Source organism: Lycorma delicatula, chromosome 5 (assembly GCF_047948215.1).
Source record: "Lycorma delicatula isolate Av1 chromosome 5, ASM4794821v1, whole genome shotgun sequence".
Lineage (NCBI taxonomy): Eukaryota > Metazoa > Arthropoda > Insecta > Hemiptera > Fulgoridae > Lycorma > Lycorma delicatula.
Window position 1 is genome coordinate 172162 of NC_134459.1, and position 14395 is coordinate 186556.

General features: G+C 29.5%; 1 protein-coding gene across 3 annotated transcripts in view; it reads left to right on the forward strand.

The window, feature by feature from the left end:
• The window catches only part of LOC142324611 (uncharacterized), a 70560-nt gene extending 61028 nt beyond the window's left edge, over positions 1-9532 (forward strand). For 2 of the 3 annotated variants that reach the window (XM_075365461.1, XM_075365465.1), the window contains exons 2-4: positions 4060-4164; positions 6141-6333; positions 9141-9532. In XM_075365461.1, coding sequence (XP_075221576.1) covers positions 4060-4164; positions 6141-6333; positions 9141-9239 — 397 coding nt within the window. In that variant the 3' untranslated portion in view covers positions 9240-9532. Of the gene's footprint in view, positions 1-4059; positions 4165-6140; positions 6334-9010 lie in introns of all 3 variants that reach the window. The other variant, XM_075365467.1, reaches the window with a different exon arrangement.
• The last annotated feature ends 4863 nt before the right edge of the window (positions 9533-14395 follow it).

The window sequence follows — 14395 nt, forward strand, 5'->3', positions numbered from 1 at the left end:
GATTCAATACAAGAATAATCCATACTCTAGATTGAAAGAATTTTTGGATGTATGTTTTTCTCTATATTGAAGAATAAAAAGTGATAAATTTATGAAAAATCTTATGTTTCTGTGAGAACTTTCCAAATGTCAATCATAAGTAAGATTAACTTCAGAATCAAATTGAAAGTGCTTCTGCACACGAAGTGTTTCATTTGTGTAACTTATAACTGCCCTGCCTTTTGCATATGTTTTACAGAGCAATTTAGTGTTTAGAATTGCTATTAGATAACTATTCACAGTTAATTAGGTGCCACTTTAAGAATATTAAATTATAAAAAAGTAGTTTAACACTGGATGTCTGTCATTAGAATTATACATTACAATCTGATTGTGAGAAATATGTGTGTGGATTCCTAACTCTTGATGGAAAATCTTTTATTTGTCCGGCTGTGAAAGCTATTTTTATGAAAAGTAACTGAAAAGATATCAAATTCAAAGATGTTGATTATTTTATGCTAAACAAAATTGTTTGAATAACGCCTTTATTTAATGTACATCAAGTTAATGTGATAAGGACCACTTAAAAGAATGCCTGACTAAATTGTATACATGACAAAAATATTTTCTAAAATTTAGTTTTTTAAATGAAGTGTCCACCATCTTTATATCAATCTAATGGAACTTTAAAGTTTCTTATTTTATGGTTAATTAATGGCTAAATGTCCTACATTAAGAAGTTATGCTAAGAAGTTATTAAAGTGATTCCGTTGACTTAATATATACCCAATTTATCTAATTTTAAAATTCAAATACAGTTAATTAATGCAGTCTGGCTACTGTGTGTTCTAGCCAAGAAGTAAATTTTTTAGGGCTAGTAATCACATTTTTTGATAAAAAAATAATTTTTTCTGTTGAAAGGATGACTAGCAATCAGTTTCTCTTTTTGTCATCACACACACACACACACACACACACACACACACACACACACACACACACACACACACACACACACACACACACACACACACACACACACACACACACACATACACACACACGCACACACACACACACACACAGTGGGATGTTATATTTTGCTAGAAATGTCTTGACAGACAATGCAGTGTGAGTCTGTGCATTGTCCCGATGAAGAACCCATAACTTGTTCTTTCACAGTCCAGGTCTTTCTTATTTTTTCACGGATTTGAGCAAGGACTTTGAATAAAGGCAAGAATAGTTAATCGATGGTCAGAGCAGATCAGATTATGGGTTTTTTCAATATTTTTATCTGTTTTTGTTGTGGAAGGGCAACCTTGGTGAACATTATCTTCAATGTCTTCTCGGCTATCTTGAAAATGCTTAAATCACTCAAAACCTCATGTACATGATAAACATTCACTGCCATTTACCTTTTTTTAATAAAAGATAAGTTTCAGTAGTGGTTTTTCCAAATTTCATATGAAATTTCACGACACTTCTTTGCTTTAATAAAACACTTATTATTTTTTCGCAGCAAAACAAAAAAATAGATGTTATCCAAATGAAGGCCATGACCAGACTAATATGTCTGCAGAAACTGGAGTGGCAGTAATCGAAAGAGAAGGCTTCACTCTATACAGCTGTTGCTCATATGAATTTGGTGCATGCGCAGTTCTTCTGTAGTAGAATTAGTCTTGTTATTTAATAGCCACACCTCATATTTTAGTTTGGACTAAGTCCTAGTTTTTTTTTTTCAATAAGTGACTGCACTTCTGGTGTAAGAAATATTTGTTTTTATTTTCTAACTTCTATCCTTTACTTAACTAATTCCTTACTCGTGATGGTAAATCTGGGTTCATCATTGTCAGAGAGTCGTTGTTGCTTATTTTGGAAGTAGTCAACTCTGAGGCAGCAACAACATCATAGATATCAGTTGATATGTCCTCTGTGTTGAGAATATCGTCAATATTTGGGTACTCTTTGCTGTTTCCAAACTGTTCAATAAGTTCTTATTATTCACTCTGTTTTACAGAATTTTCATTTGGTTCACTAAGATTTTCATTGACGAAATTGAAGTTTGTGGAGGTTTAACACTGGTTTTTACAAAAAAATTTCTCACTGTCACAGTATTATCCTACTTTATCACCAGATGAATCCATAAAACTGCATCCAACACACTAATGCTTTTAGAAAGCTCATCAGCATTGATAGCTTCATACATTGTTGACAACAAGTACATAACACCTTTTTTTGTACGAAATTTTAAAGTTCTGAATGATCCCCTGATCTAGTGGTTGACATACTGCAGTAGTATGTGGGGGAAGAAATATTATTCTGCATTTTCTAAGCTAACATTAGGGTCCGATTTTGCATTGTCCAAGAATAGTATGACTTTCCTATTTTGCCTTCCCATTCTATGAACAAAACTTAACAACCAGTCCATCATTATGGCCCTAGTCATCCAATATTTTTTATTTGAATACCATTCAATTTCTTACGAGTTTATGTTTATGCCCGTAAAACATCGAGGCTTTACAGATTTATCGATTATTAATGCTTTTTCAAATTCACAGTCAACATAACAGTCGGTCTTTCTTTTTATTTTTTCTTCCGGTACATTTATCCTCTTTCAAACACATTGTTTTACTGGGCAAAGCCGGAAAAAAAGGACCAGTCTCATCACAATTAAAAATGTTTCTTTCATTATAACTCACGCTTATTTCATTTAACTTTTCCTTCCAATCAGACCCCAAATTCTCATCTACAGCCCCAGCTTCACCACAAACATTTTTAAATGAAATTTTATGTCTAATTCAGAATTTATCTATCGAACTCCCTGATGCTTTAAATTTATCGAAACTGAGTTCTTTTTACAATTTTTAGGCCTTTCTCATACATCAAAGTTCCAGAGACTGGAATGTTATTAGCATAAGCCCCGCAAAATCACTCGTAAGTCAAATGTCAACCACTAGCCTGGAATTTTAGGAAATGTATGTTTGCTAAACTGATTTTCATTTTCAGTCCACAGCTTAGGATATCATCTCCACTTTTTAATATATCACTTACCTGAATTTTCTTGATATCAAAACATTTTGCCATGTCACACACACGTGAGTTTTTCTTTTTGTAGACATTTATAACTGCTACTTTTTCTTTTTATGTTAAGTGTTTATGTTTTTGAAACATTTTAAGTTGCTGTAACGATGGTTGTAATGATTTTTATAAAATGCACAAAATTGAACGTACAGTAAACTTATATATGGAAAATGTACTACAATAAAAATATAGTACCTACCATAAAAATATTAGTGGGTTCAGTGTACAGCAACTGATGATAAATTGATTGAAATCATTACATCAGCGTCAAGGCAGGAAGTGATGCAATTCACAACAGATAAACAAATTAGTTACGTTGAATATAAAATAAAACAAAAAAAAATTCAATTTTTATTCTTGTTGTTTGTTTTCAATAACTGATTAAATAGTTTTTATTGGTAAATTCATTGTCCACATCCATTGTATTGAAGCTCCGTTATTGAGAAGTATTTTAGCCATTAATACCTCCATAAAACTGCTATGTAGGTGTTGTGTTAAGAGGAGTCTGTCATTGGGAAGTATCCATTAAATTTCACTGTATAAATATATATTTTATATATGTATATATAAGCCATGATACTATCTTACTCTCATACATTTTGTAAAACGTTATCAAAAAAATACACAACAGTTAACTTTTTCCATATGAAATTACTTCCTTGTTATTTTATGTAATAAAAACTATAAAAGGAAAACATATAGGGCATTTGCCAATCTAGAAAAATGTTGAATTTAGGCATTTGGTATATGGACCTTGTATTACAATGTGAAAAAGTAATACCTTTTAGAATTCTGCTACTTTTTTAAACTGTTTTTGAAATATTTATTAATAATTACACCATGATTCATGAATCATGATGATTGTGAATAAATTAAATTTTAAGAAAAATGAGTCATTAGTGAACAGTGTTTTTATCCTTGTTCTATTTTTCCTAATATGTTTGTTAAAAATGTAATTTTCTATTTAGAGTATTTTCAGAAATTTGTTTTGTCATTTAGGTGCTGTGTTTCCTTACTAAAAGTAGAAAATCATTTGAAAGATGAAATTTGTAATAAGGAAAGAATTCATAATTTATGGGCCAAAATTTCCGATACAGTATTAAGGTATTAATTATTCAGTAAAATTCTTTTTTCATGTTATTAGTTACTGAGTTTTTATTCTACATTTTATTGTAATTTAATAATTTATTATCATTGTTGATTTTTAAAAAAAATGTATTACTGTTTTTGGTATTTCAAACTTTCTTCAGTGTAGTGGGTGAGCCATTAAAACAGGCAGTTTTCAAAATTAATTTTTTTTATTTATTCATTTGAACATTAATTTTTACTACATATTAGTAATTCATTTAATAGCATTTTCAAATACACCTTAAAAATTCTACATGATGAACACTACATCCTAAGGTGGCCACTATTTGTATCCACATTGATAAAATGGATAGAAATTTAAGTAGAATAAAAGCGGATAATTTCCATGTAAGTAGAAATGTGATTTATCATTCAGTATATAGTAATATATTTATTACCATTTGTAAGATTCAAAAGATCACAATTAAATCAATGTCATTTAATGCCTGCACTACTTAAATTAAAAAAAAAAATTATATATATAGAGCAGTGTAAACCCTACTATATATATATATACATATATATATATATATATATATATATATATATATATATATATATATATATGTATGGAGCATGTATATACAGGAGCGTAAAACTTGCTATATATATATAGAGAGAGAGAGAGAGGAGCATAAACAAGTAGTCAGTTACATTCATAATAGTAGTCATTTGAGTCAAGTAATGTGATTTGTGGAAAATGGACAAAAAAGAATTTCCTGTAGTGATAACACATTACTTTTTGAAATACGAAGCCAGAAATGCTGAGATGCTTTTTGTTATGGTTATATATTTATTACCACATCAGATGTAGGTTTATGTTCCTATATATATTAACCTGATTTTATATATATGTATGTATATATAATTTCTCTCACATCTAAAGAGAGAAAATATATAGTTACTCATCTCTTACTAGTTTCTATAAAGACCGAAGTGAATATAATGATGAGATTAAAAGAAACATAAAAAGGTCACCTGATATTTATTTGATATCAAAAGATATTGGCTTTTCTAGTCAAATTTAAGGAGTTCAATTTCTAAAGAGATGTTATAATAGGTATATTCCTCTTATGTTGCATGCAATATTCTCTGCAGTTGTAACCTCATTAAGCCATTTGGAATTTCATTGTAGTTTGTACTCATATGACCACTCTGAAAATAACCAAACCACCTACCTGTGTACTATTTAACTGATACAACTGATTCACCATAATATTTATCCAGCTTGGATTTAGCTTCCTGTCTGACTTTGCATTTCAAAAAGTAATGTTTGATCACTACAGGAAATTCCTATTTGTCCATTTTCATAAATCACATTATTTGACTCAAATGATGACCATTGTGAATGCTTCTGACTACTTGTTTATTCTCCTTACTGAGATGTGGGAAAGAAGACCTTAACAATTTACTATGAGCACCATCTCTTGACTTTGTATGAAGTTATCAAACATCCCTCGTAGATGTCTGTTATATAATCATATCTTGGAGTGCTTTTCATATTTTTGACAATTCATTGGTTGAAAACAAAAATGCAATAATAATGGTATTATACTTTTGAGGTGATGATAGTTAATCTATCATCAATCTTTAAAATCTACTCTTGAGTGAGAAAGGAACTTGATAACATCTTATAAATGCTGCATGAGGTTCCTTTTCTGGTGTGATTGGGCTTTGTATAGCCAATACAAAGCCTAAACCAGCTTTTCCTTTTTGGGTTTTCTATTAATGGTGGCATAAGTAATCCAAACCAGCTTTGAGCTTGATAAAAGTAAACACAGGAATTTCTTTTTGACTTGTAATGATAAATAATTTAATAATTTATTTTTTAACTAATTGAAGTACATTAGGTTTTTTATAGAGTTGTTTACTTTAAAAGTTACCTTTTTTCATTTTGTATGTAGTTTGTTAAATGTTTTGTCTTGTTGGATAATGTTTTCTTGTTTCTTTAGGATGTTAGAATTAAACCAGTGTGAAACCAGTAGTTTTAAACTGGCTGAAGAAATTTTGAAATTTGATGATGATTTTTTATCACGTCTATTGAAATTATACAGCAGTAGAGTGTTACACGTAACACAACATACTTTGAAGACACTGGTATGTTTGTGTCAGACTACAATTTTACAAGATGAGCTTGGATCTGAGGTGACTTGCCTTGTTGTTCTTGAGTATTTTTAATTTTACTAAGAACTCTGTATTAATTTATTTGTAAGTTTTGTTTGCTTGTGTTTATTTTGAAAATAATATTTGTTGGACTTGCATTTTACTCTTGTGCTACAAAATATACTGAGATAAATAATTGTTTGATAAAGATGTTTGCAGCTATCTATTTTTTAATTGTTTATGTTAGAGTTTTGTGCCATTCTATTGTGATAATTTTTAATTAAAAAAATAAAATTAGAACACAACATTTTTATCATACATCAAGAGTTAAAAATGTGTAAGATATTGATTATAATCCAGTCAATAGGAATTGTTTTACTAAAAAATTAGTAGAGTTTAGGGAAGTACATGGGGTTGTAGATTAGGGTAAGTATAATTTGTTTATATGTGACTGGACAAAACTTTTGCTAACTGGACAAAGTGGCAGCCATTCAAAAGTGGCGAAAATCTGTTTTTCAATTTTGTAGGCCAAGGTAAACTTCCTAGGTGAAAAAGTTCTGAATAAAGGTTGTAGGCATTTGTAATGCCTATAATTTAAACCATAAACATTGATTTTCGTTAATTAGTTACTGTAAAAAAACTGAAAAATGCAGATAGAGTGATTTTTTTTTCACACTGTGCCGATTTGAAGTTACGAATTCAGCTTTATTCACACGCTATTGCAGTGAACTGCTTCCCCCTCCATGACTACCATGTGAGTATGCTTTATTTTTCGCTCATTTTTTTGAAGAAGTATAAACAAGTTTTACACCAATTTGTGGTCTAAAACTTTTCACCATTTGAAAGTACAAGTCGTGAAGAATAGATTGTACTTGAAATGAACATGAAAAGTTCTTAAAAGCCAAATTAATTACAGTTGCCTGAAGAGTCTTTTTATACACAAATTACAATAAAAAAGCTATTTTTACAATAAATATTGGCTTTGCAAAAAACAACAATTTTTAACAGTTTTTGAGACTTTTCAAAAGTTCAGAATTTGTTTTCTCTGAAAAATTATCACATTTCAACTTTAGCTAATGATTGAAGAGTTACTGCAAATTTTTCTTTTGCAATTCAAGAAAAAAATAATGAAAATTTTTTTCAGCTCCTGTCATATCTCATAAATTTCATATTAAATGACTGCCTCCCCTTCCCTATGGCATAATCATATGATACAATAAATTTCTATACACCAATGTAATTAAACAGCCTGATATTAAAACTTTTTGCACATTATAACAAATTTTAAGGAAAATTAAGTTTTATTAATGTTAAGATTTAAACAATGTTTGCTGTAAACACAGCATTCAAATTAACTTAATTTTTATTCAAGCTTAACTTTATATTAACTTAATTTTTATTCTCAATTGTTCTTAAACTTAAAAAGATGTGGTGTATTAGGAAATGAAAACAGTGCATTAGCATGTAAAAATTGAATAAGACACTGAGCTGTTTCAACATAAAAAGTCTTCTATGTAATTCATTCAATTTACTTTTCTCTGTAACCTAACCACTGGCACTCAAAAACAAGACTCCAAATCACTGTTTCTTTGCCAATGCCTTTAAAGCACAATACCAGTTTGTCATCATCAGTCAATACACAATTCTATAATTACATCAAACAAATAACAAAAAAGGAATAAAAAATTAAAAATTTAGAAAATAAACACTCGCAACAACCACAAAATTTGTAACAACACCACAGTATTACAAATTAAAAATTTGTAACAACACTACATTACAAATTAAAAATTTTGTGTTTGTTAAAGTATTTATGTTTTCTACATTTTTAAGGTTTTATTTCTTTTTTGTTATTTGATATAAGTATAGAATTGTGAACCGACTGATGATGTGGGATCCCATGAATGTCAACTGCTGTTATTAGTTTTTTTTAGGTTTTTCTGGTACTGTGTTTTGGTGGCTAAGTTGTTATATTTGAATTTAATTGGCACTGTTTTCAATATGTTGATAAATAATTTGAATTTTCAAAAAATTATGTTTGTAGCTGTCTCACAAAAAAAAAACGGAGATACTTTCAGGATATGCTCTACTGGGGAAAATAATGAAAGAGTTAATGAAAATGTAGGTCTGGAAATGCTTTGTTTTCGAGTTACAGATAGTGAAAAATAGCTGATATACCAAAGAATGGTTAAAAAGAATGTTTATTCAATAAAAAGCCAATTTTTTAATTTTTTTATTTACTTTTTTGGCTGTTTACAGAAATTTTGACAATTAAATTTTCTATAGGTTTTGTTACTAAATCTTCCATATTTATTAGTAATTTAACAAAGCTACTGTACTATAAACTAAAACAAACCTGTTTTTCAACATTGACTTTTGTATTATATGTTGGATATCTTAAAAATTACTGGAATAACAGTGCTGAGACCTGTTTTATCCTATTTTTCAGCCTCAAATTATATGAGAAACCACTAACTTTCTGCCTTAATTTGGGTCCCAAAAATTACAGTAGGGATTCTTTTTATTAGAAGAGTTGAAATCCAAGTAAAATCTTTTGCTAGCTGTAACTCGAAAACAAAGTGTTTCCAGACTTATGTTTATATGGACTTTTTTTATTATTTTCATGAGTAGAACATGTCCTGAAAGTTTCTCCATTTCTTTGTGTGACACTCTATTTATATTTATATATATATGCAGCTTTATACTGCATGTCTTACAGGTCATTGGAGGCAGAAAGAAATTGAGTTCTACATAGTTAAAAAAAAATCTGTATTATGGCGGGTTTTTAATTTTTGTCCGCCACCTTGGATCTGCCATATTGAATCAAACTTAATTTTTTTTTTAAATAGGAGTTTGGATATATGACACATGATTTCAATTTAAAATTTTACAAGAAAAACAACGGTGAAACCCATTTTTCTGTTAATGACTTTGTTATCAAGTTATAAGCACTCAAAATTGAATGATGGAAAAATCATGTTAACTATAAAATGAGGTAAAATGTGTTGCATGAACAATTCTATTGCATTTTACATTCATAATGCATCATACAATAACAAACTTTAAACAGTGCTATAATATTGATAATAATAAACAATAACTAATAATTAACAACATAACAAATTAAATAGCTATATCAGCTGATATTATTTACTTTAAATATTAGAATATTTATTTTAAAATTTTAAATGAATGTTTTAGATTGTAAATAACTAATGAAATAAATTTAGAAAGCATACCATTCTATAATATATGTTCAAAATACTTCCCCTCAGTAACTTGTCAGTGTGCTAACCTAAAGTAATATCCACAAACTTGTATCATGTCTGATTGTACACATGATGTCTGATGGTTATGATTGTACCAGTGGACAAACTAATGCTTTGTAGCAGCAGTAACTTTCATGTTTTCTAATGTTCTGTACAGTTTGTTACTATAACATTTCAATTATTGTACTTACTTTTCCAGCGTTTAGAAATAAATAATTATTGCAGTTAACGTGTTTTTTTTTATTTTTATAACATTTTTAACCCATCTGTCACATCAAACTCAAAATTACATAAACTAAATATAGGCAATTTGCAAAATTTTTATACGGGTCAGGTTGTACAGCAAATTTTTTAAGTGTTGTACAATTTATTATTTTTTGGGACTGACTATTGTCTCATGGTTTGTGGTTCCTTGGGATCCACAAACTTTTGGTCAGACTGACTTTCTTCTTCAGATTCCCATTTCTTGAATTTTTCAAACAATTTTCTTTTTCAAATAATGTATTCTTTATAAACTATAAATAAATGTTTATAAATAAATTCTCAGTAGTTTAGAGGCAACATTAAATATTTCAAATAATGTGAAAATTACATTCATGCTGGCATTGAGGCTTAAGGTGGACACTTTTACAATATTTGTATGACATTGAAAGTGCATTTCACATATATACTTTTAAAAAAATAAACTATGTGGTAAGTAATTAATTGTATTTAGTATTTAGGTTGGATGACTTACATTACTAAAATTGTACTTCGATTGAAGTTTTCATATTTTTGCATTAGCTTTTAGGGTTTTAAAATGAATGAGCATTAGGTTTTAAAATGAATGTTGAAAAACCCAATGCTGTGTCTGGCCATGGCGTCAAACAGGCAAATGATAATGGATCTAACCTGCCATTCCAGACATACAGCTGGTATGTGGGGAGGCTCGTCGATGAAATAGACACCCCTCTGGTTCGAGCTATACCTGAAAGTTGGATTGAACTAGGGGGGCCGAGGGCCGAGAAGTAAAAAAAAAAGGGTTGACCATTTCTGAGATGTGTGGTTAATTAAAACCCAATCACACAGGAACACCGATATCCACGATCTAGTATTCAAATCTGTGTAAAATTAACTGCCTTTACTAGGATTTGAACATTGGAACTCTCGACTTTGAAATAAGCTGATCTGCAAAGACACGCTCACCACTAGTCCAAGCCAGTGGGTTCAACCTCAATCTTAGAGGTACATAAATAATACTAATACTGTATAATTACTTTACTTTCCAACTTCTTTATTTCTGATATTTTGGGGAGCTTTACAACCTTAATCCTTAGCTGGTAAACTAGATTTTGCAAACTCATAAAATTACCCCTTTGTAAACTAAATTGTCCTTTGTTTACCCATTTTTTTAACTGCAACTCTAGTATTCATTAATAACAAAAATGCTAATAGCATGTAGTGAACTGAATCCAGCATTAGCTGCAGGCATTTTATTATACTTCAATCATACCATTCAATTTCCAGGATACAATTCACTAACAAATTGTTTTAATCTTGTTTACTTTTTAATTTAATTTCTCTTCTCATTTTATAACGTATACCTAACTTCAGCAGCAATATTTACTTGTTAGTACTCAAGCTTAGTAAATGTCATTAACTCAACCGCAATAACGAAAGTAAAATGTAACAGAAATTTTAGGAAAATGTCTTTAATACTTAAAAAAATTTCATTGTGAACAGGTTTTATTCCTTAAAAACACCATAAATATGAATTAATTATAATTTTAATTCTATGAATAATTCTTATAAGTTACAATAAAATCAATAAAAAGTATAAGTTATTTTTAATATATTAACAATAAAAATAATAAAATATGTAATACAAAGGTCTCAATTTTTTAAAATAAAATACAATACATTATATATATTAAAAAAAAAAAACAATATCAATGTAAATAAGGTTTCATTGGCATAAGAAATTTTATATTAGATTGGAAATAATCCTTTCTGTGACACATCAAATCATACAATATAATTAATCAATTTTCTGAAGGACTAACACATAATATTGTCAACACCTAATTATCTCTTATCAAATATCTCTAAGGAATTTATAAAAAATTTTCTCTCCTTAGAATAGTTTAGTTTTTTCTTCTTTCTTGATTCATCGCTTAAAATATAATTATATAATATATTGTTATAATAGATAATATTATAAATAATTAATTATTGCTTAAAATATAATTAAATATAACGTGTATACATTATATTTTTGAAATAAACATGATAAGATTATAGAAGAGGCCATACAATTTTATAAATTCAATAGTTTTATTGATTACCAGCATAAGTCTGTTTTCATTTAGCTTTATTGCCCGAGATGATATATTTATAGGCTTACCAGTCGTCCCGCTTTGATGATGAGGTCCCAGCATCCCAGCCAATTTGTCATTTTGTCCCAGTTACTTGATAAAATTTTAATTATACAATATATATTTTAAATATAATTTTATGTATATAATATCATTTTAAATGTACAAGAAATAAATATAGTGTAACCTCAGGCAAAATTGCAATTTGACAACTAAAATATCCCCTCTGTTACACTTCTGTTGCCAATCTAAATATTTTGTATCTAAATCAAAGTACTTTTAATGATGTCTATACCTAATTCAGTTAGCTTGTAGAATTCAAGACTGCGCACATAAGTGGTTAGAAGGCTGATTCACAAGCATCTCCTGAAAATCCTGGTATATATAAAAGAATCTATAAAACATTACTATTCAGCAACGACACGCTATTATATTTCACAAAAATTATAAATATATTTTAAATTTAAATAATGACATATTAAAAGATCAATATATATTCATTAAAATATTTTGTTAAAAATAGTTTATTGTTACATAGTTTCCTTGAGTTTTTTTAAGAGTTTTGAAATTGTTAATTGTCCAACTAACAATAAAAGTTAACTAATATTTTACTGACTCCTGAAAGAAGGCAGCAACTTTTTCAGTAGTTGTTATGGGTGTAGGTCAGGACTTAAATGGCCATATCAACATCACTCAATCTTCTGATGAAAGCTATGGAAAACTAGAATTGTTTTTTCCCCAAGAATAATTAACTCTGCTTCAAATAAAGGGCAGGCAGGTAGGTTTCATAGTAAACAAGAAGATAGGGAAGAGAATAGAGTATTTCAAAATGCATAGCGATAGAATCATTGTAAGGATAAAGTCAAAACCTAAGCCGACAACGATCGGTTACATCTATATGACTACAAGTCCCTTGAGATGATGAGGTAGAGTGTACATACGAGGAAATATGTGATATATGAGTGTATATACATAGTTGGAGACTGGAATGCAAGCATTGGAAAAGGCAAGGAAGCAATACTGTGGGTGAATACAGGCTAGGAAAAAAGGAATGAAAGAGGAGACCGACTTACCGAGTTTTGTACGATGTATAATTTAGTATTTCCGAACACCCAGTTTAAAAAGCATAATAGAAGAATATACACAAGGAAAAAGCCAAGTGATAATGCAAGGTATCAGATAAACTTGTTGACTGCAATGCTTATCCTGGAACAGACAGGATAAGCACCCTAAGTAGATTAGGGTTTAAAAACCTGAAGAAAAGGTGTCAGATGCATCGGTGGAATTTAGAGAAGCTTGAGGAAGAGTAGGTAAAGAAGATTTTTGGGAGGACATCACAAGGGGTCTGAGTAAAAAAAGTAAGGTAGAAAATATAGAAGAATGGGAGAATGTTAAAAAGGATTTCTTAAATCAGCAGTACAGAATTTAGACAGAACAAAGAGAACTACCAGAAAACCTTGGATATCAAAGAATATATTGCAGCTGATGGATGAACATAGAAAGTATAAGATTGCTAAAGATGAAGAAAGTAAAACGAACTATTGACAATAAAGAAATACTATAAACAGGAAGTGCAATTAGCAAAAGAAGAGTGGATTAAAGAAAAGTGTTCAGAAGTGAAAAGAGAAATGATCATTGGTAAAATAGACAGAGCATACAGGAAAGTTAAGGAGAATTTTGTGGTATATAAATTAAATCTAATAATGTGTTAAACAAAGATGGTACAGATTTATAATACGAAAATAAAGGTAGATAGGTGGGTGGAATATATTAATATATATGGGTTATATGGAGGAAATTAATTAGAAACTAGTGTTATAGAGGAAGAAGAGGAGATCGAAGAGGATGAAAAGGAAGATACAATACTGAGATCTGTATTTAAGAGAGCATTAAAAGATCTGAATGGCAGAAAGGCTCCTGGGATAGACAGGATACCTGCAGAATTACTGCGCAGTACAGTGGGGAACTGATAAGATAGATTATACAAACTGGTGTGTAATATTTACGAAAAAGGGGAAGTTCTGTCAGACTTCAAAAAGTGTTATTGTCATGATACCAAAGAAAGCAGGAGCAGATAAATGTGAAGAATGCAGAACAATTAGCTTAATTATTGATGCATCAAAAATCTTAACTAGAATTCTGCACAGAAGAACTGAGGCAAGAGAGGAAAAAGTGTTAGGAAAAGACCAATTTGGTTTCAGGGAATGTATAGGGACAAGGGAAGCAATTTTAGCACTCAGATTAATAAGAGAAAGAAGACTAAAGGAAAACAAACCAACATAGTTGGCACTTATAGACTTAGAAAAGGCAACTGCCAATAGCAATGATAACATAACTGGAATAAAATATTTAGAATTTTAAAAAACTTAGGGTTCAAGTAGAGAGATAAAAGAACAATTGCTAACATTTACAGGAACCAAACTGCAACAGTAATAATCAAGGAATATAAGAAAGAAGCCGTAATAAAAAAGGGAGTCCAAC